This window comes from Salarias fasciatus (genome assembly GCF_902148845.1).
Source record: "Salarias fasciatus chromosome 23 unlocalized genomic scaffold, fSalaFa1.1 super_scaffold_20, whole genome shotgun sequence".
NCBI classification, from domain to species: Eukaryota; Metazoa; Chordata; class Actinopteri; order Blenniiformes; family Blenniidae; genus Salarias; species Salarias fasciatus.
In genome coordinates, this window is record NW_021941230.1 from 5,439,433 (window position 1) to 5,463,216 (window position 23,784).

At 38.5% G+C, this 23,784-nt stretch overlaps 1 protein-coding gene across 1 annotated transcript in view; it reads right to left on the reverse strand.

Moving 5' to 3' along the window:
- The window catches only part of LOC115383599 (gamma-aminobutyric acid receptor subunit gamma-3-like), a 73,648-nt gene that overhangs the window by 25,376 nt on the left and 24,488 nt on the right, over positions 1 to 23,784 (reverse strand). The window contains exons 3-6 of the mRNA XM_030085732.1: positions 23,132 to 23,199; positions 3,026 to 3,117; positions 2,801 to 2,932; positions 1,318 to 1,400 (exon numbers count right to left, since the gene is read on the reverse strand). Coding sequence (XP_029941592.1) covers positions 1,318 to 1,400; positions 2,801 to 2,932; positions 3,026 to 3,117; positions 23,132 to 23,199 — 375 coding nt within the window. The remainder of the gene's footprint in view (positions 1 to 1,317; positions 1,401 to 2,800; positions 2,933 to 3,025; positions 3,118 to 23,131; positions 23,200 to 23,784) is intronic.

The window sequence follows — 23,784 nt, forward strand, 5'->3', positions numbered from 1 at the left end:
TTTTACAGTGTGGGTCTCTTGGGAATAATCTTTTCTTATCAGATCGTCCCCTGACGGTCGTCACGCCTCGTGTTTCACCACAAAGCGCCTGTTTCTCACTCAGTCTCGAACTTTTAAAAAAACGCCCGCCTGATTAGCAGCCCTCTGCAATCACCCCTTACCCAGGATGCCGTGCTGCAATCGACTCGCAATTAACCTCTGGCCGCCATACTTAATGGTCAGCGGGGGTCACCGTCGCCGTGGCGACCGGCCTTTTCATGCATTTAAAGATGTAATCAGCTGTTCGGGGAGCAGGTCCGTCCTGATTGGTCGGCCATCAGGGGGGCAGTTTTTAGAAACTTGCAACTTTTTTTTTTTTGTTTCGAGATAGTTTTAAATGTAGAAAGTGAGTTTTAGTCTAACTGGATGAAAACTGTCAGTCAGTATGTTTTGTATTCTTGTACACTGTAAAAAATTCCAAAAATTCAAGAATCGTTATTGAAAATAAATTAATTAAAAATATTATATTATATTATTAAGTTAGTAAAAATGTATTAAATGTATTTAATGATCATTTATTGTATATTATGCTACATTATATTGTATTATATTATATTTACAATAATTTTGATGTTAATTTATTTAGTGTTATTAATAATAATTAAATATATTTCATATAAAAAATTGTATTATAAATATTTTTATTATAAAATATATATCATATAATTAAAATAAAATAAATCAATATAAATAAAATATTCATTATTCATATTATTTATTATATATTTATATATCAACAACTTAATAAATATATTGAATAATAATACATTTATACTGTATTATATTAATTATATCATATTATATTATATTATATTATATTATATTATATTATATTATATTATATCATATTATACAGGAAAATTTTTTAGTAAAATTTATTAGTTTTAATAGTCATTTTCTTTCATTTACTGTTGAGATCTTATATTTGGTCGAAACTTTTTACAGTGTATGTTGTTTATCTTGTGTTTAATTAATAATTAATGAACATTTTCTTCCATTTCTTCACCAAAACCTTTATTCTGACACTTTTTCCTTCCAAATGTCTCATTTTTTCAACCATAAATCCACTTTTTATCCTCCGAAAGTGAAAAATATGTTGCTTTCATATTTTTATGAGCTTCAAATAATTTTAGTTTCAGAAACATTTCGCGCTACAATTCTAAAACAATGCTTGATTCTACGAATGGAACAAGCTGCTTTGCCATGGCGACGTCACCTCCTATCAAAATCCCAGAAGGGAATACAGATTGAGCCAGATGTGGTCCGTGAGCCACTCACAGCTGGAGAAGACGAGCGGGCAGGAGTGCTCGTCCATGGGGAAGTTGTGCAGCTGCAGCTGGCACTCGGCGTTGATGGTCATCCTGCACAGAAGAAGAAGAAAGAAAGAAATTAAATAAAAATAAAACCCACTTAGAGACGATTAGCTCCTTCACTTCCCTCCATAGGAACCAGATGGGGCCCCAGCTGACGGATGATATCACTCACAATGACATCATCGCTGTCACCGGAGCCAGCTGAGTCTCTGCTTTTTTCTGATTTCAAAAAGCTGTGTTTTCCTGTTTCCATGGAGACGGAGCATTTCCAAAAAGGCTTGTTTTCCCCCGTTTCCATGGAGACGAAGGAGGAGCATTTTCAAAAAGTGGCATACTTCCCTTATATCCATGGAGACTGGCCTTTTTGTACTATTTTCATGGAGGCAGGGTTTTTTCAAAAAAATTGAGGTTTTTCTGTTTCCAAATAAATAAATAAATAAAAAATAAATAAATAAATAAACTAGAATTTCCCTGTTTGGGATTAATAGAGTAACACTAAAGTTGTCGGGGAGCTTTCAAAAAGTTTGTTCTGTTTCCATGGAGACGGGGTTGGAGCAAAAAAAAAAATGCGATTCCCTCCATTTTCATGGAGAGAGAGCATTTTTAAAAAGTCGCAATCCCCCCCCCCCCCCTCGTGGGAAGGACGATGATGAGCTGGACATAGAGGTAGATTTACACAGGTCCTCGCTGAGGCGCACGCTCAGGTGCCTGAACGCGAAAACAAACCCAAGGCTGTCTGGACGAGACAAAAAAAAAAAACACTGTATTTATCATGAGCACTGTCAATGTGTAAACAAAGTCAAATTCTCAAGTATGATTTTTTAAATATTTTTTTTTAAATATAGAAAAAACTTTTTCCGGTATTAATTCAAGATTTTTATTGCCATTTCTATTGTCTTTTTAAAGAAAAATTATCTTTTTAGACCTGTTTTGTTTTATGTTAGAAAACAAAACAAAAACACTATTTGGTAATCAACGCTGCCGATGTGAAAACAAATTTAAATTCTCTTTGATTTAAAGGTTTTTTTTTCTTATTTAATTAAAAAAAATTCGGGTATTAAATTTAAATTGATATTGATATTTCAATTGTTTGCTTTTAAATAAAACTTAATCTTTTTAGCTCTTTTTTTTTACATTCAAAATTTGAACATTTTCAAAAATAAAGTGAATTTTCCACAATATTTTCTTAAAATCTGAAAAAAACCAAAACCACCATTTGATAATCAACATTATTGACGTGTAAACAAAGGCATACTGACTGCACATTTTCTAAAATTAACTGAATTTTTAAGCACCAAATCCTAAAATATTTGTGATTTTGAGTAACTATTCCAAAAATTTTGAAAAAAAAAAAAAAGCATTTTTTTTTCTGTGAACATGAACATAACACAATGAAAACATTTCTATTTATTGTTTATCTTGTTTATTTTGATTATTTTGTATCTTACCTGAGGGTGTAGAGGATCTTCCCGTTGTTCCAGATCCGCAGCAGCTGATTGGGCGTGGTGATCCAATGAGAGTCGGCGTTCTTGGAGTTCCTGAAGATGGTGTCAGGGAGCCAGATGAGGCCCACCATGTTGCTGGGAGACGGAGAATAAACAGAAGGGTTACCGCGGTTACCGGAGATGAGGGTGACGAAGCGGTTGCCATGGTTACTAGCGAGGGACGTGAACCTGTTGAGCGTCAGGATCCTCATGCTGCTGCTGTTGTAGCGCAGCCGGGTGTCCACCCAGCTCTGGGCGAAGATGATGTCGATCTGGTACTCCTGGGGAGACAGAGGGAGGAGGGGGCGGAGTCAGAGGAGGAGGGGGCGGAGCCAGGATGGCGATAAGGTCATCACTGTTAAGATCGGATCGACCTGGACTTCAGAGTGGCGGAAACATTCAGACTTGTTGATGTGAAAATTACATTTTCACATCCAAAGTCGTCTCCATGGAAACAAGGGCGAAAGCCAACTTTTTCAACATGCATCAACTCCGTCGCTATGGAAACGGGGGAAATTCAACTTTCTGAATGTGATCCAACTCGGTTTCTATGGAAATGGGGGAAAAACAACTCGCTCCAAGTCCGTCTCCATGGAACCGGGAGGAAAACAACTCACTCCAAGTCCATTTCCATGGAAATGGGGGAAAGACGACACGCTTCAACTCAATCTCCATGGAAACGGGGGGAAGACAACACGCTCCAAGTCCGTCTCTATGGAAACAGGGGGAAAACAACTCGCTCCAAGTCCGTCTCTATGGAAACGGGAGGAAAACAACTCGCTCCAACTCCGTCTCCATGGAAACGGGGGAAAGACGACACGCTTCAACTCAATCTCCATGGAAACGGGGGGAAGACAACACGCTCCAAGTCTGTCTCCATGGAAACCGTGTGGGGGGGGGGGTAAAAACAACACGCTCCAACTCCGTCTCCATGGAAACAACACACTCCAACACCATCTCCATGGAAACGGGGGAAAACAACACACTCCGACTCTGTCTCCATGGAAACGCCCCCATGGTTTTATATGGTCCAACTCTGTCGTCATGGAAACAGGAAAACTGAACTTTTTGAATACGATCAGACTCCGTCTCCATGGAAACAATGGGTAAATTCAATTTTTTGGAAACCCTGACTCCACCGTCACGGAAATGGGGAAAAAAAAACTCAACTTTTTGAACATGATTCAACTCCATCTCGATGGAAACAGGGGGAAAACTCAACTTTTTCAACATGCATCAACGCCGTCACTGTGGAAACGTGGGGAAACTCAACTTTTTTAAAATGATCTAAATCTGTCTCCATGGAAACAGGAGTAAAACAACATGCTCTGGCTTCATCTCCATGGAAACAGGCAAAATTCATTTTGAAGGTGATTCAACTCTGCCTCCATGGAAACGGAGAAACTCTTCTTTTTCAACATGAAAAAGAACAGAAACAGGGGAAACTTAACTTTTTGAACACGATCCAACTCCGTCGCCATGGAAACAGGGGGGAAAATCAACTTTTTCAACACATTCTGACTCTGTCTCCAGGGAAACGGGGGAAACCCTCTCAATGCAGAATAGTGAATCAGTTTCATGACTTCAGAAGGTGAAAGTCTCTGAATCAGGCCTCATTTATTCATGTCGTTGTCTCTTGAGCAGATTCTCCTCTCCCTGTTGAAGATCGCTGCGTTGTCAAGGCAACGCCAGGACGGTTGTTTTTGGACAGTCCAAAAATAATCACCGATTTCAAAATGAACTTTTCCCCAAACAGCTCATTTTAGACAACCGGAAATATAACTGTCGTCCATTGATCTGTTCTCTTTCAGGCTAGAATTAGAAGACGTTTTCATCTTCAACACAAAGCATGATTGGACGAGGAGGGTGTGATGTCATCACGTCTCCAGGAAGTAAACACACACTTGCACTCGCTCTGACTCTGTCTCCATGGAAACGGCTGGAAACTCAACTTTTTGAAAATGCTCTGAGTCAGTCACCATGGAAACTCGGAAACAACTTTTTGAAAACACTGACACCGTCTCCATGGAAACTGGGGGAAAAAAACCCTCAACTTTTTGAAACACTGACTCCGTCTCCACGGAAACTAGGAAAAAAAAAACTTTTGAAAACAATGACTCCGTCTCCATGAAAACTTCACAAAAACAACTTGAAAAACACTGACTCCGTCTCCATGGAAACTTTTAAAAAAAAAAAGTTTTTGAAACACTGACTCCATCTCCATGGAAACTGGACAAAAAAAAACAATCAACTTTTTGAAAAGATTAACTCCATTTCCTCGGAATTGGCTAGAAAGTCAAATTTTTGAACATGCTCTGACTCTTGTCCCCATGGAAACAGTCGAAACCCAACTTTTTGAACACACTTTGATGAGAATTTTTTGAAAAGTTTCACTTGGGAACCATTTTCAAAAAATCACATTTTCACTGTTTCTGAGCATCATTGCCATGGACGCAGAAACCCCAAAATTTTCCGTCTTCCCTTGCAAACGTTTTGAAAACTCCACCTCAGCCAACATCTTGGATACTCTGGATGATTTTCAATTTTAAAATCGACAAAAACTTTCAGAATTGAATTAAACTCTTGTAAAACTCTTGTTTCTCATCTTGTCTTTTCTCTAGATTTCGATTTCTCTAAAGATCCACTCAGTCTTTATGAAACAGCTACAACCTTTGTGGGCACTGAACCCATAACCCGTCGTGATTTCCAACAGACTCAGCTCGACCGCCTTCCTACATGTGTCGCACGGCGTGACCTTTTCAGGGGAAGAACGCCGCCGCCTAAGTTCAGACAGCGACAAGCTGAAAAACCAGTGCTCTAATGGGATTTTCAACAACTTGTTCTGGAGACTCGACCACTGAGGCAAGTCCATTATTCATGGATGTTGTGTAAAGATGTATAATTCAGGACATGTGTTAAAAAAAAAAAAAAAAAAAAAATTTATATATATATATATATATATATATATATATACATATATATATATATATATATATATATATATATATATATATATATATATATATATATATATACATATATATATATATATATATATATATATATGTATATATATATATATATATATATGTATATATATATATATATATATATATATATATATATATATATACATATATATGGAGAGAGCTGTTAAAATGTAGACGAGAAACAGGAAGTGAATCCAACATGGAGTAAAGAGAAGGAAACTTTTCCACCAGAACTCGACAAATAAATGAAGAAAAGTTTGAAAAGTGTGGCGGGAATTTGTTATTTAGGTGAAAGATGTCGACAGTGGAATTAATCAGCTTGACTTTTAGCAGCGTGGGGAACAAACAGCTTCCTCCTCATCCTTCCTGCACGGCGGCGGTGGTTCAACCGATCACACACGTCGCACTCTTTTCATGAAACTTGCACTCAAAACTGTCTCTTTTTTTTTTTTTTAACATTTTATAGATCAGTTTTGCTTTTTATTTGATGGGATTTCATGGTGGGAGTGGAAATGTCAACAATAGGAAGCAGATTGAAGAGAAAACTTTTTTTTTTTTTTTTTACATTTTCTCTCCATGGGAACATGGAAAATGAAACTTTTTAAAAATATTTGGGCTCCACATTCCAAAAAAATCCAAATCTGAGCAAGTTTTCAAAAACTTGTTTTGAGTGAAAATAGATAGAATAGAGAAGTTCTCTGGAATCTATCAATTTAACTTAAATTAAGATATTTTTATTTTGAAATAAGTTGAAAAAAATTACAATTTTCACTTTTCTATTGGGAGATTTTTTTTCCCCTAAATTGAGATACTTTTATTTTGAAATAAGTAAAAAAAAGCTACAATTTTCACTTGTTCTATTTTTATTTTTTATATTTTTATTATTTTTCCAGTTTTTTTTCTTAAATTAAAATACTTTTGCTTGAAATAAGTTTAAAAAATTACAATTTTCACTGTTCTTTTTGCATATTTTTTTCTTAAATTAGGATACTTTTACTTTGAAATTAGTAAAAAAAAATCTGCCAGTAGAACAAGTAAAAACTGTCTTGATTCCAGAGAACTTTTTCACTCAAAATAAAATAATAATAAATAATAAATAATAAAACAAAAAATCAAGAAAATTTTCACTTGTTCGATTGGCAGATTTTTTTTTTAAATTGAGATACTTTTACTTTGAAATAAGTAAAAAAAAAAATCAAACAATAGAAGAAAGTAAAACTGTCTTTATTCCAGACAACTTCTCTTAAATCAAGTCTTTCTATCTTGATCAAATATAATTTTTAAGTGAATTTATCTTAAATCCAGTAAAATGAGACATTTTCACTCAAAACAAGTTTAAAAAACTTGCTCAGATTTGGATTTTTTGCAGTGTATTTCTGTGGAAATGATGGAAAATGCAACTTTTTTAAAAACATTTGGGCTCCATCTCGGTGGATATTGTGTAACTTCAAAAAAAATAAAAAATAAAATCTTCCGCACGCTGAGTTCTTGTGGAATGACTTATTCACCAGTATTGACAGACTCCTGACAGACAGGAAGTGATCTTAAGCGAAGATTTAACAACATTATCGAATTACAACAAAAACAGTGATGGGAGTAACGGTGTTAAGATAAACAGTTACTAGTTTCAGTAACGGGTAATCGGATTACTTTCACAACGCAGTTTTATCATTAGAGAGAATAAAACACTAAATGCAATGGAATTTGTTTACAGAAATAAGGAACCTGATTGGTGCAGAGCGTGACACATGGTGGGACAGAGCTATGGCCAGAGAGCCCTTGACAGTCATTTTAAATGGACATCTATTCACATACGTCTATGTCAGTCGATGTATGTGAATAGATCTAGAAATGCTATCTACGGTTACATTTGAATAATTTAGATAAATGTAGCGTTTCCTGTTGGTCAGTTCAAAAATTGATTTTATCTTTTTCCTAGCTATTGGTGTGGATTCAGTCGATTACGTCAGCGAAAGAGATTAGAAGACGTCTGGAATTCCTTCCTCGCTTCTCTAGTTTTCTGAATGAACCCCCCAAAAAAAAAAGAGAAAAGTCTAAATATTCAGAATATCAGAATGAATATTTTAAGCACTGCGGCTTGCAGACAGAGGAGGGATTCAAACTCCAGCACTGATCACTGACTCAGGACAAACCGAAGCTGGAATAAATATCTCCATCGAACAGGCTCTTGGAAAATTTGATCCCTGGGATATATGTTAATTCTCACAACATAAACACATCTATATTGGCTTTCCTCTTCACTTCACTTCCCAAACAAAGCCATTCTCCCAGAATGCATCTGTGCGGTGGATAGAAATTTGTCTTCTTGATTCTTCAGGATTAGATCAGTGATTAGCATCCTGGCCATTACGATTAGCTGGAGTCGGTCCTGCTGCAGCCTCTACTCTGCCTCCAGCATGGCCCCGCCCACTGCTCCGTCTGATTGGTTACACTCAGAGGCCTGACAGTCAATCAGCAGTGAGAGCTGCATATGCATAAATATATGTGCATAGAGCAGTGGTATGAAAAAGTTTGGGCATCCCTGATCATTTTCAAGATTTTCCTTTATCAGCAGTTTCAGTTATATACATCATACAGCAGAGAGATACAGTGATGTTTGAGGAGTGAAATGAAGTTTATGGGATTAACAGAAAGCGTGCAATAATTACCTAAACAAAAGTAGGCAGGTGCATAAATTTGGGCACAACAGAAAAATGTCATCAATAATTACTAAATCCTCCTTTTGCAGAAATAACAGCCTCTAAACACTTCCAACAGCTTCCAATGAGGGTCTAAATTCTGGCTGAAGGTATTCTGGTATTCTATGGAGCAGAGAAATGTCTCCTGACTGTCAGATTCATCCTCTAAAGGCTGTATTCTGCTTTGGTCACGGACGAGACGCCGTGAAACACAGTAAATTTCAACAGTCCCGCTAGCTTTGTGCTAACCTCTATGGGAAAACCCATTGACATGCTAACAGTTAGCACAACAGTGACAGAATTTGCTGGAACAAATGAAACTCAGCAACATTTCACAGACTGAATATTAAACACAAATGCTGATTATTTAAACACTAACAGGCAGATATTCCCCTCACTCAGAAAAGTCAGGAAAAACTCTACAAAACACAAACAGGAAGTAGCTGCGGAAGTCTGGGAGGCTTTGAGCTGTTCAAAACCAGATGTCCTAAACTGTGACAGAAAATCCTGCTTTTACTGCTGACGCCTGCAGAAAATTGCACATTTCTCTCCGTTGCCTCAAGATTGTGACCTGAACGCATCTCATCTTTAACCCAACACACACACACACGCACTCACACGTGCACGGACGTCGTGTCGTGTGGCATTTAGCCTGGAGGTGAAGAGCGGCGACATGACAGAGCCGGTCCTGCCGGAGCTCCAGAGAGAAACTCGGAAAACAGACCTGAAAATGATGTAATCGCGCGTGCGTGTGCGTGTGTGTGTGTGTGTGTGTGTGTGTGTGTGTGTGTGTGTGTGTGTGTGGTGCCATTTCCCGTTAACATTTGAGAATAAATTGAAATATATATTATGATGTTAATGAAACATTAAGGGTGAGTCCTGCTCTGGAGAGGAAGATGAAATATTCATCAATGTACAGGAGAGAGAGAGAGAGAGAGAGAGAGAGAGAGAGAGAGAGAGAGAGAGAGATGGGGAGAGGAGGAGAGAGAGAGCAAGGGAGTGAGCGAACAAGAAAGAGGGAGAGAGAGCGACAGAGAATGAGAGAAAGTACAAGAGTGGGAGAACAAGAGAGCAAGAGAGAGAAGGACAGAGACCGAGCCAGAGTGAGACAGCAAGCGAGAGAGCAAGAGAGCGAGAGCAAGTGAGAGAGCGAGAGAGCGCAAATGAAAGCGAGAGAGCAAGAGAGAGAGCAAGACAGTATGAGCAAGTGAAAGAGTGAGGGAGAGCAAGAGCAAGTGAAAGCGGGAGAGCAAGCGACTGAGAGCAAGAGAGCAAGAGCACGTGAGAGAGCGAGAGATTGCAAATTAAGCGAGAGCAAGAGAGAGCGAGACAGTAAGAACAAGTGAAAGAGCGAGAGAGAGTGAGCGAGTAAGAGCAAGTGAAAGATTGAGAGAGCAAGAATAAGTGAAAGAGCAACAGAGTAAGAGAGAGCAAGAGCAAGAATGGGAGCAAGTGAGAGAGTGAGAGAGCAAGAGAGTGAGCAAAAGCAAGTGAAAGAGCAAGAGAGAGAGCAAGTGAGAGAGCGAGAGAACAAGAGAGTGAGAGAGAAGGAGTGAACGAGCAAGAGAGCGCGTAACAGAGCAACAGACTGGGAGAGAGTGAGAGAGAGAGTGAACGAGCAAGAGAGAGAGTGACAGAGCAAGAGACTGTGAGAGAGCAACAGTAGAAGAGAGAGCAAGAGAGAGCGGGAGAGCAAGAGCAAGAGAGAGAGCAAGTGAGACAGCGAGAGAGTGAGAGCGAGCCAGAGCAAGTGAAAGAGTGGAAGAGAGAGAGAAAGTGAAAGAGTGAGAGAGAGCAAGGCAAGAGAGCAAGAGAGAGAGAGCAAGTGAGAGAGAGCGCAAGAGTGAGTGAAAGAGAGAAAGCAAGAGAGTGAGAGAGCAAGAGAGCAACAGAGAGAGCAAGAGAGCAAGAGGGAGAGCAAGAGAGAGAGAGAGCTAGAGAGAGAGAGAGCTAGAGAGCAAGAGAAAGAGCGAAGTAAAGTGTCATCAGCTTCTCTCATCACATCCACTGATTCTCCAACACTCAACACTGATCATTTATTTAATGAGAGATGAAAGCTGCATCATTTCTTCATTCTGTAAAGTGTTGAGGATGAATCATGAATCCTCACCAGCAGCAGCAGCAATAATAATAATGACTCCTCTGATAATGCGGAAATAAAACACTGTTTATGTGGGGATGTAATGAAAATGATGTCTGTTTCCACGGCAACGGCGGAAACAGTGAACCCATGACCAAGGTGGACTGTTACTATGGCGACGGCCAGCTATAAAACTGCCGAGTCCAGGGGATCCGATTGTTGATACAACGGCAGACATGGAAAGTTAGGTTTCCCACCGTTTCCATGGAAACAGGGTCAAAGCGTTTTCTGAAAAGTTGCAGTTTCCTTCGTTTCCATGGAGACGGACCCCTAAAATGTTTTGAAAAGTTGCATTTCAACCATTTCCACGGAGACGGTTCAAGTCTTTTTTTTGAAAAGTTGCAGTTTCCGTGTTTCCATGGAGACGGAGACCAACTGTTTTTAAAAAGTTACATTTACTCCCGTTTCCATGGAGACAGAGTCCAACTGTTTTCAACAAGTTGCAAATACCCTCGTTTCCATGGAGATGGAGCCCAAACATTTATAAAAAAAAGTATTTTTCCTGGTTTCCATGGAGACAGAGCCCAACTTTTTAAAAAAAAAATGCATTTTCCCCCGTTTCCATGGAGATGGAGCCCAAGTATTTATAAAAATGTTGTATTTTCCCTGGTTTCCATGGAGACGGAGTCCAAGCATTTTCAGAAATTTGCATTAACAGTGAGTCAGTGATCCTACAACTCACCTACAGGAGGTGCTGCCGAGCCAAAAAAAACCTCCATCCGAGGCGTTCCTCACACATCCTCCCTGGTTTCGACAAGCGTCGCCCTCCTCTAAAGGTCGGGCGTGACAGTTATGTAACCTAACACCAACGGCGTCATTAAAGCGCCGAACGCCAGCTCGGTTTTACCCAATTAGCTCCGGACGGCGACCTTTTCCAAACGAGTCGCTTCGCTGAAGGTCAGGGGCGAGAAAAGCGACGCAGAGTCACTTAGACCGTGTTAAAAAGTGCGTCAGAGTGACGGCTCTGTCGTTTCGGTTCCCTCAGAGTGGGTTTAGACAGTCAGGAGACAGACCTCTCACTCCCACATTTATTTTCTGTCTTAAAACTGTTGTAATTGAAGAGAGAGTATCAATAAATAAATAGAATATTTTCAGCACAAGCTGTTTAAAATGTCGAGTTTGTTTTTCTCCTCTGAATTCAAGGCAGCTTGAGGTTTCTGACAGATGTGTTCAAACGACCTCTGGACATCTGTTTCCCTCCCCTAAAGGTCAGGAGGTCGGCCATCCAGATGTTCTCCAGACACAGCAGGAGGTGGGCGAGCGAAAAACAGCTGTTATCTGGAGACGAGCGGATCAGAGGAGACTTTAGAGAGAGAGAGAGAGAGAGAGGGAGGGAGAGAGACAGAGGGAGGGAGGGAGAGCAAGCGAGAAAATGAGTGAGCGAGAGGAAGAGAGAGAGAACGAGAGAGAGCAAGACAGCGACAGAGAAAGCAAAGACGAGCAAGAGAGACAGCGTGCGAGGAGAGCGAGGCAGCGAGAGAGAGCAAAAGAGAGCTACAGAAAGAGAGAGTGCAAGAGCGAGCGAGACAGAGAACAAGAGTGAGCGCAAGTGCTGGAGAGAGAGAGAGCAAGTAAGCGAGAAAGAGAGAGAGCAAGCGAGAGCAAGAATGGGCAAGAACGAGCGACAGACGAAGCAAGAGAGAGAGCGCAAGAAAGAGAACGAGAACAAGCCAGTGAGAGAGAGAGAGAGGGAGAGTGGCGAGAGAGTGAAAGAGAGTGTGAGCAAGTGCAACAGAGAGAGAGAGCGAGCAAGTGAGAGTGAGAGAGAGAGACTGAGAGAGGGAGGGAGAGAGAGAGAGTGTGAGAGAGAGGGAGTGAGAGAGAGTGAGGGAGAGAGAGGGAGTGAGAGAGCCAATGACAGTGAGCAAGTGAGAGAGCGAGAAAAAGAGAGCAAACAAGAGAGAGAGAGAACAGGAGAGAGCAAGAGAGAGGAGTTAGAGTGAGAGAGAACGAGAGAGCAAAAGAGGGAGAGAGAGCAAGCGAAAGCAAGAATGAGAGAGAGAGTGAGAGCAGGAGAGAGAGAGCAAGAGGGAGCAAGAGAGAGAGAGGGACAGCAAAAGAGAGAGAGAGCACGAGAGAGAGAGAGAGAGAGAGAGAGAGAGAGAGAGAAGTGACTGCTTCCGCCAATCAGATCTCAGGAGACCAGCAGAACCACAGAACCCTGTAGAATCAGACTCCAGCTGATGAAGCTGTTTCTTCCAGAACGTTCCTCTACTCCTAAACCTTATAAACTACTCCTAAACCTCCAACACTGACCTCTGACCTCACCCTGACCCCTCAGTGACCTCTGCAACCCCCCCACCCCCCCCACCCCCCACCCCCCCCCCACCCTGACCTCCCTGGAACGATGGAGAATGCAGGAGTAAATCTTCCTGGATGTGCCCCGTGTGGCTGCAGAGGGTACTGCAGGCTGCAGCTCGTTATCCTGGAATCCTGCAGGAGAAGCTGCTTCTTCTCTCTTCTTCTCTTCTCTCCTTCCTGCATATGTTGTTTATTTTTAACAGCGCCGGCATATTTTATGTGGATTTCCACTTCTGAGGGTAAAAATAGTTTTCAGACTCCTTTGATAAAAAAAGATAAAAGGAATAAAGTGAATGCAGTAAAAAAAGAAAGAAGTGAAGCTGCTTGGATTTAGGTTGATATAACAACCAAAATCGCTCCGTTTTAGCTCGTTTATTTATTTTTGCGAGTCATTTTGCTGATTTTTATCTACTTGTGTGTTTTCTTATAGTTTTCTTTTTTGCATGTTTTATTCAGTGGAGAAACTTTTAGTGTAAAGAGAAGAAAATGCATCCTTTTAGCAGAACAGGGGTAGAAACGATCGAATAGAATCGTGAAAAATGGATCAATGACTTTAAAAAAAAAAACACTGAATTTTCAGACGATATTTTCAAAAATTACATTTTCCAAATTTGTCAAATGCAAACTATTTTTAACTTCAGTTAAAAATTAAAACCAAATAAACAAAAAGAAACAGGCCTGTCATGAAATCACTGGCGAATCATGTGACGTGATGACGTCATTCCACTGAATTTAAAGGTGCATTAAAGGAGAAGTATCTGTATCTTATTTTCAGCCTACCGGAGTCAATAATCGGCTGTTTCGTCACCTGCTGCACTAAGCAGGACTTCTATATTAGGAATATTAGTCGTTCCATCTGCCAAAAACACTGGACTTCACTTTACCCCGGAACCTGTATAACAGCATAAGCAGGACGAGCATAGATATAAGATACATAGACCCCATGTTAACTGTGGACGGCCCTGTCTACTTCACTGCAGTTTTTCCATCACAAACTAAAAATGTTAAAACTTCATAAAAGTTAATTTTTCATGACAGAAATTATGATGAAATTAATTTTTTTTGTTTTGAAATAAGTTAAAAAAAATCTACAAATTTCACTTGTTCCATTGAAAGAATTTTTTTTTCTTAAATTAAAATACTTTTACTTTGAAATAAGTAAAAAAATAAATTTTTCACTTGTTTTATTGGGATATTTTTTTTTAAATTAAGATACTTTTAATTTAAAATAAATAAATAAATCTACAATTTTCACTTGTTTCATTGGAATATTTTTTTTTTTACTAAAATTAAGATACTTTACTTTGAAATAAGTAAAAAAAAATCTAGAAATTTCATTTGTTGTATTGGAATATTTTTTTTCTTAAAACACTTTTACTTTGAAATAAGTAACAAAATTACAATTTTCACTTGTATTATTGGAAGATTTTTTTTTAAATCAAGATACTTTTACTCTGAAATAAGTTTTAAAAAAATGTACATTTCTCACTCGTTCTATTGGAAGATTTTTTTTTTTAATTATTTCAAAGTGAAAGCATCTTAATTTAAGAGGAAAACTCAGCCAATAGAAGAAGGTAAAACTGTCTTAATTTTAGAGAAATTCTCATAAATCAAGTCTTTCTATCTTGATGAAATATAATTTTTCAGGGAATTGATCTTCAATCCATTAAAATGAGACGTTTTCACGCAAAACCAGAAAACCAGATGTAGATTTTTTACAGTGTAGATAGGTTGTTCTATGTTTTGTTGTTCCATGTTTATTGTGTTTACGTCTCCAGCTCATGATGTTTACATCGTTTTCAAAAACAACTCGGAGGAGAATTCCAGCTATTATGAATCGTACAAAATAGTGTGTTTTGTACACAGATGGATGGAGAGTGTGTGTGTGTGTGTGTGTGTGTGTGTGTGTGTGTGTGTGTGTGTGTGTGTTGCTGCCACAGAAATAGCCTCATCCATCTCCTTGAGGAGTCGGGGGGTCCTTCAATCTCCATCGACTCAATTATTCACCACCTCCTCCCTCCATCCCTCCATCCCTCCATCCTCTGAGTGCAGCAGAGTAAATCCTCCACCGACGTGCACGTCTTTGTTATTATTATGGTCATCTTTCACGTGCACGGAGCAGCGCATTTCTTCAAGAACACCTGATCTGACAACAACAAAACGTCACAACACAACAACAAAACATCAGAACAACAACAGAAAGTCACAACAAAACAACAAAATGTCACAACATAACAACAAAACATCACAACAACAACAGAAAGTCATAACAAAACAATGAAACCTCACAACACTACAAAAAGTCAGAGTACAATAATGGCTACAACACAACAACAAAAAGCCACAACAAAAAGTCAAAAAATGACAAAAACTCAGAACTAAACAAAAAGTAGTGCTGTGGCTTGATGTTGTTGTGTTGCGTTGTGTTGTTGTCCCTTCTGGGCCACCATAGACGCCCGGCGGAAAACATAACCTCGCACAATCCAATTCAATCTCAATAGGATGGACTCTCCATGGAGCGCAGAGTCGATGGAGCGGACACACACAGCGTGGAGGAAGACAGTGTGTGTGTGTGATATCGACGTTTGTGACGAGGATCCGTCCGGTCGGACAGCTTTAGAATTAATTAGGTGTTTAGAGTTAATTAGGCGATCACTTATTTTCTTAAACTAACAAGAACAAGAGCAAGAGCAAACAAGAGCAAACAAGAACAAAAAATCCACCACTAGAAGGTAAAACTGTCTTGATTTCAGAGAACTTCTCTTAAATCAAGTCTTTCTATCTTGATGAAATATAATATTTAAGTGAATGTTACGGCCGTCGCCGTATTCTCAGTTCTCCCCCCTCCCCCCATGTGAGTGTGTGTGTCTGTCAGAGTGCGTGATCCCAGGCTGCTGCTGCTGCAGGAATCGTCTCCATTGCCTACACCTGGGGAGCCTGGCCCAAGAGCACCTCGTCAACCAACCCTGCGGAGCAGCTGAGGGGATAAAAGCAGCCAACAAGACACAGACTGGAGCTGGCTGTAGCTCGCCATGCTCTCGTGCCTCTTGAACTCTGAAATAGTATTGTGTTTGGTAGTGAGGCACTCGTTTTGGTTTGACTATTTGTAGTTTAGGTTCTGTGTTTTGAATTATCCTTTTGGTTTGTGTTTGGCTTCAGGAATCCTTTGAGTTTTTCTATATTATCTGTTTTTAGTTACCTTTTGGATTTGTGTTTTGGTTTTACAACTCTAGGTTAGAGTCTCTTTTTGTTACCGTTTGGTCTTACTTTTGTTAAATAAATAACTTTAATTTCCACATTCAATCTGTGGTCTTTATGTTACTGCCTTCACCCGTCTCCCAAACGAGCTGGTCGTAACAGTGAATTTATCTTAAATCCAGTAAAATCAGACATTTTTACTCAGTGAAGCTCAAAAAAACTCAGTCAGATTTGTAATTTTTTGCAGTGTATCCTCTATAATTTTGTTTTCTTCACCAAAAATCACTTTAATTTCAGTTTACGTAGTTTTTTTTGTTTTAACCTAACTCAACCACTTCAATCATTAAAGGTGCATTAAGGAGTTTTTCAACTTTAAAAATACTTATTTTCCACCATAAATATGTTACAAATATTCAATGATGTGCACAATGTGCCCTGACATATTCATTGCAAGTACCGCTAACAGCGCTAAATTGTCACTTGAAAGTTGCAGCGTCGGTCCGGCACCAGCATTTTTTTAATGAGAATTTGAGATGATGTGACGTTATGCGCCCTCCGGCTGACCTGATTTCCTTAGGTTTCATTTTGTCCGCCATTACTCCGCCAGACGCTTAGCGAGCAACAACTGAGCAGTATTGAGGATGGAGCTTCCAGAAAGTAAGAAAAGACCGGCTTCTAGCACTGCCACAACTCCAGCACTCCTCTTCCGTGCACGTACATGGACGCACGCCGACACGAGCGTTTCACTAAGCTGCAGTTACGTCCAAGGCCTGCAGGGGCCGCTGTTTCACATAAAACGTGCAAACTCCTTAATGCACCTTTAAGAGTCGCTGAAAATGCTTAGTTCTTGCATTTTTATGTCAGTAAGGTTTTGAAAACAACACCCGTTTCCATGGAAACGCGGCAGACACAGCATCCTCATTCACACCTCATGTTTACTTTTTGCTCTCTGCTTAAATAATCCATTCATTTCAGCAACTCAGCCTCTTGTCTTTGCAGGGAGAGAGAATTCAATTAAAAACCTTCAAACTCTATAAAAAAAAAAAAAAAAACAGCTTTTCTTCCTCTTCTTTTTTTTCTTTAATCCTCTCGCCTGCCTCAAACTGAACCGTCTGTAAACAGAAGGACAAAGAAACCGTTGCTGTGAGTCAGCGTTGAATTGCCGTGACCTGTGTTGCGTTTTGGGTCGGTAGGAAAATCCTGGAAAGACGGAGGGGACGCGGGGGGGCTGAATTATCTGCCGGTGAAAACCTGGTTGTGACTTTTCTTTTTTTTAAATTACCGGGTGATTAATGTCTTCGGGGGACTGGAGCGCCTCGATCTGGAACCTGGACTAGTGGAGGAGTTGAGAAAATAAATGAGACTGAGTCTCTGGATAGACGAGGAACAGAAGAAAGAAAAGAAAAGAAAGAGAAGCTCTGGATCTGGCTGAAAACAGAATGGAAATATCAGAAAGGAGGACAGTCACTCTTCCTCCACGCCTGTTTGTTGGTTTTGTTGTCATGGAAACAGATTCATCTATCTAATGGAGACAGCTGAGGTTTCAGTTCAGACTAATCCAAACCGACGCCTTCAAAGACTTAAAAATAAAAATAAAAACAGAAGCTGAACTGACTTTTCCATAATGCCGATTTGTCCAGAAATCAGCAAAGAAACTGTTTGTGTGAAACTTTTCTGCTGGTATCTAAATATTCCTACAATTTTCCACCATGTTTTTTTGTCCAGAAATCAACAAATAAACTGTTTCCATGTGACATTTTTATTAATTAATTTATGAAACACACTGCAAAAAATCAAAATCTTAACATGTTTTTAAAACTTTTATTGAGTGAAAATGTCTTATTTTTCTTGATTTCTGATAAATTCACTTAAAAAAATGATAGTTCATCTAGATAGAAAGACTTGATTGAAGAGAAATTCTCTGAAATCAAGGCAATTTTATCTTGTTTATTGGCAGATTTTTTTTTTATATTTCAAATGAAAAGTATCTCAATTGAAGAAAAAAAAAAATTCCACCAAAAGAAGAAGGTAACACTGTCTTGATTTCAGAGAACTTCTCTCAAATCAAGTCTTTCTATCTTGATGAAATAAAATCACAATAAAAGTGAATCCAGTAAAAATGAGACATTTTCACTCAGAACAAGTTTAAAAAACTTGCTCACATTTGGATTTTTTGCAGTGTGTATTTGGCCAGAAATGAACAAACTGTTTTGGTGTGACATTTGTTGGTAAGTAAATACATCTACACTTTTCCATCGTGTGTATTTGTCAATACATCAACAAAGAAAATGTAAAATAAAAACAAAAAATTGTAAAATAAAAACAAAAAATTGCAAAATAAAAACAAACAAAAATGAAAACATAGGCTGAACTGTGCATTTTGTCCAGAAATTAACAGATAAACTGTTTACGTGTGACATTTTTATGAGATGTCAACAATCAGAAACAGTATAAAAACTGCCGCGGTGTCGGTTTTTAACATTCTGTGTTGTTTCAAAAGGTGCAACTTTTTGAAAATGCTGAAGCTCTCGATGGAAATGACAAAAAAAAAAAAAAAAAAATGCAGCTTTTTTTGGGAAAACCACACAAATGAAAAAATCGAGTCAGTTTCCATGGAAATGGAGAAAAGTGTAGCTTATTAAAAAAAAACTGACTCAGCCTTCATGGAAATGAGGAAAGAAAATGCAACTTATTGAAAGAAGTGACCCTGGAGAACAAAAACAACTCTTTCAAAAAGCTCCGACTCCGTGGAAAAACTAGTGTCACCATCCAAGGTGGAGTCACATGACGGCAGTGTTCAGACTAGAAAACGCAACTTTTTGAAAATGCTAAGACTGACCCTGGAGATGACGGAAAAGGCAACTTTTTATAAAAAAAACAACAACAAAACTGTCTCCATGGAAACAGAGAAAAAAGTAACATATTGAAAAAAAACTCACTGGGTCTCCATGGAAACGGAGGAAGAAATGCAACTTTTTGAAAAATAACCTGCCCCCTGTAACTGTAAATTTCTCCATGTTGAGATAAATAAAGTCTTTTCTATTCTTGAGGTTTTTATTTTTTATTTTTTTGGAGCTGATGTTAAAAAGCAGCAGCTCCTCTCAGGTGTTTGTTCCACTCCGAGGTGTCGGGTTATACTTCATTTGCACAAAAACTTTTTTTTTTTTTAACACATATTTTGTTGCTTTTCATTCATCTCTGGGATTAATTAATTTAATTATTGATGTTTAAAATGCTACACAGAGGAGGAAATGTTGCATTTAAAGAGATCAGAACATAAATAAGCAGTTTGCCTGCTGTCAGTTTCACTACTGCTTGATCATTTTTATGGAAATAATGAGATTAATCCTGATCAACTATGGAGATAATGACATTTATCCTGATTAACTATGTAGATTATGAGATTAATCCAGATTAATTACAGAAATAATGACATTAATCCTGATTAACAATGGAGATAATGAGATTAATCCTGATTAACTATGGAGATAATGAGATTAATCCAGATTAATTACAGAAATAAAGAGATTAATGCTGATTAACTATGGGAATAATGAGATTAATCCTGATCAACTATGGAAATAATGAGATTAATCCTGATCAACTATGGAGATAATGTGATTAATCCTGATTAACTATGGGAATAATGAGATTAAACCTGATTAGCTATGGAAATAATGAGATTAATCTTGATTAACTATGGAGATGATGTTAATAATCCTGATTGACTATGGAAATGATGAGATTAATCCTGACTAACTATGGATATAATGAGATTAATCCTGATTAACTACGGAAATACTGTGATTAATCGTAAAAAAAAAAAAATAAAAAAAAAATCCTTTCACAGCCCGAGTTATTTGATGATAAAACTTTGACAGCTCTACATTTGTTGTGTGATTTTCAGTGGAGGAAAAAGTCCTCAGCTCCACTACTTGAATAACAGTACTGATTTTCCTGCTCAAGTGAAAGTTGTTGGGTCACATTTTCACTGCAGTGTCCGATTTTAAAAATACTGAAGTAACAAAAAGTACTTTTTTCTTCTGAGTATCAAACATTGTTGCCGCCATGAACTGATGCAAACCGAACCACCGAAACAACCTGACTGCACTGAACCTGTCAAAATAAAAGCTGGTTGAATATATATGTATATGAATGTATATGAATATGTAAAATATATACTTGTCAAGTATTACAGTGAACTCGGTTTGTTTGTTTGTCTATTTTGTAGGAGGAGATGCAGTTTTAGAGTCGCAAACTTTTGAAATGGTGGAGATTATTCTTAATTTCAAAGAACTGTGGGCTCCTGTATTGAACTGTTGTGTCATTATTACACTGCAAAAAAATCTAAATCTGAGCAAGTTTTTTAAAGTTGTTTTGAGTGAAAATGTCTCATTTTACTTGATTCACTTTTATTGATAGATTTATTTATTTATTTCAAAGTAAAAGTATCTTAATTTAAGTAAAAACAAATCTGCCAATAGATCAGGTGAAAATTGTATTTTTTTTATTTATTTCAAAGTAAAAGTATCTTAATTTAAGCAAAAAAAAAAATCCATCAATATAACAAGTGAAAACTGTGTTTTTTTTTTTATAATTTCAAAGTAAAAGTATCTTAATTTAAGGGCAAAAAAATAAGCTAATAGAACAAGTGAAAACTGGATTTCTGTACTTATTTCAGAGTAAAAGTATCTGAATTTCTGAATTAAAAAATCCACCAATGGCAGAAGTGAAAACTGTCTTGATTCCAGAGAACTTCTCTTAAATCAAGTCTTTCTATCTTGATAAAAATATATTTAAGTAAATTTATCTTACTTTACTTTACTTAAATATATTAAGTAAATTTATCTTAAATCCAGTAAAATGAGACATTTTCACTCAAAACTAGTTGTAAAAACTTGCTCAGGCCTTCATTTTTTGTAGTGTTTAACTGTCTGCTTTGGTTTCTATCAGCTGACTTCCCGCCTCTTCATCCCCGCTTGTCCTGAGTGACCTCGCCTTCGGCCGTTCCCGTTGCCGCGGCGACGGGCGAGGACGGGAGTCGTCGTGCCGTCAAAGTGGGTCGGAGATTGAAGAAACAGTTTGTGACATAAAGGAGTTGTGACTGGAGTCCAGTCGGACCCCGGGGGACCAATCGGTTTGGACGGAGAGGACAATCACCCCCACAAACAAACTGCCTGCTGACCCACTGCCCCACTGCAGGAGGCGCCGCTACGCTGACAATGGAAACACTTCTCAAAAAAAGTTGCTCTGATTCCAGTAATTCCACCGTTTCTCGCTCCAGGCGGTCGTGTTCCAAAAGTTTAGAGGAGTTAGAAAAACGGGTCAGAAAGGCTAAACCTCCGATCTCAATGGATTAAGGCTGAATCCCATTTCACCCCTTGGCCCTACCCCTCCGCCTACACCGTGACTGACGGGCGGCATTAGTTCCCTTCCGCATTGGCGGGAGCGCTCGTTCCCACACCCGCACATTCCAGGCGGGCGGTGTTGAAGAAACCAGTTTATTGAAAATAATCGTCTATCTGTTGTGTTTGGAATGCGCGGGTGTGGAAACGAGCGCTCCCGCCAATGCGGAAGTGAACTAACCCCGCCCGCCACTCGTGGTGTAGGCGGGCAAAACAAGCGCCCCTCGCCACCGGCCGCCACTGGATGACAGATTTCCCAGAAAGCCTTCCATGATCGGCAAGATGGCGGCGTCCGCAACGAAAGGAGTTGATAAATGTAAGTATTTTCTCAATGAGTAAAGATTTAAAATGTAAGAAAAACATTCTTTTCGGCAAAAGAAGAGAAATGGGATTGGGCCTTAATCTCTTTACACTGTAAAACAAGGTTCGCCCAAATATAAGATGGATATCTGCTCAAAAAATGTTCCAACATGTCCATGAGATGCTGCCCAAGGAGCGGGCGTTCGCCCGGCCGGAGTCGCGGCGCGTCTCCGTGTCTCGGGGCTCCGCTCCACCTTCAGGTGTTCCGAATTAACTGGTGTCCGTGCTAACTTATGACCAACAGATGTTGAAATCCTGACTGAAACTTGTAGCTGTTCCAGTGAACGTCGGGTTTTCTACAGTTGCAGTAAATGTTTTAAGTTTCGAGTCGTTTGTGAGTCTTTTTTTAACATCTACTGTTACCGAAATGTGTTTACACAGAAAACAGTCACTCATTAACACGGGAACCAGATAACCCATAACACTGGCCAGGCGACCTGCTATGCACACTGCAAAAAATCCAAATTTGAGCAAGTAATTTAAACTTGTTTTGAGTGAAGTTGTCTCATTTTACTTGATTTAAGATAAATTCAGTTAAATATTGTATTTCATCAAGATAGAAAGACTTGATTTAAGAGAAAATTCTCTGAAATCAAGAAAAGTTTCATTTGTTCTGTTGGCAGATTTTTTTTTTCTTAAATTAAGATACTTTTACTTTGAAATTAGTAAAAAAAAATCTGTGCGATCGTTACTGAGGGAAAGGAGAATGGCATCATGGGAAAATAAAGCAAAAGAGGCTCAGATTAGAAGGAGTGGATCAGCTTCAGAGGGAATAATGAGCATGACTGCAAGAGATTGAGTTGCTTTCAGAGTGGGGAAAAAAGCTAAGCTAGCAATAGCATGCTAGCAGTTGCGACCACGAAACAGATGCAAATCGTGTAGCTACAAGCTAATGCTAACGTTATTCCCAGCGTCAGTTCTGAACTAGTTCTGAGATTGATTTTTTTAAAACATATCCAATCAGTCATTTTAAAAATATAGGAGGAAGCATGGCTAACTTAGCTTAGCATTACCACGTGGTAGCTAGCTAATGCTAGTATTTGTAGAACATAGTCTTGTCGGGTGTCGTTCTTCATCATTTTTCAAATCAAATCAAAATAGAACAAATCCGAACGTCAGATTTGAACGTATCAAGAAAAAATAAATAAATAAAACATCCACCAGTGGCAGAGAGAGAGAGAGAGAGAACCGAGGGAACTCACCATGTCGATGGACGATACCGGGCCGATGCTGTTGACGTAAATCCCCACGTCGATGACTGTCGGCCTCTCTGGAAAAGAAAAAAAAGACGGAGGAAGAAATCAGTTTGGTCGAGAAAATCAACGATCGACAACGGTAAAGTTAGACGAGAGGCGAGGAGTTTATTATTTGTTTCTTATTATTTAGCAATATTTGCAAAAAAATCCCCAAATTTTACCAATTTCAAAAAATCCTAAGCTAGTTTCACCTTTTTTCTACTACTGTAGGAAACTTCTTTATGAGGCGGCTCATTTTCACTCTCGGCAAGAATTTTGACAACTTTTAAGCAAGTTTCAAGTTTTTATTGCTAATTTTAAAGATTTTTTTCCCCCATTTCGATTTTTTTTTTAATATTTGAACTATTTGACGTCATTTTGGTTTTTCAGCTCATTTTGTTCACTCTACTGATTTTGAGATTCAGCCATAATGGCAAAATGTGTCTGTTTGAGCTCATTTTTAACAGGTTTTAACAATTCTGAATCTTTCTATTTTCTCTGTTTTTGGTCATTTTTAGCTGAGATTAAGCTCGTTTCAGATATTCAAGCATATTTTAGGGTTAATTTAGTCCCTTTTTCTGGATAATTTATGGATTTTTCTCTCACTGTGCAACATTTTA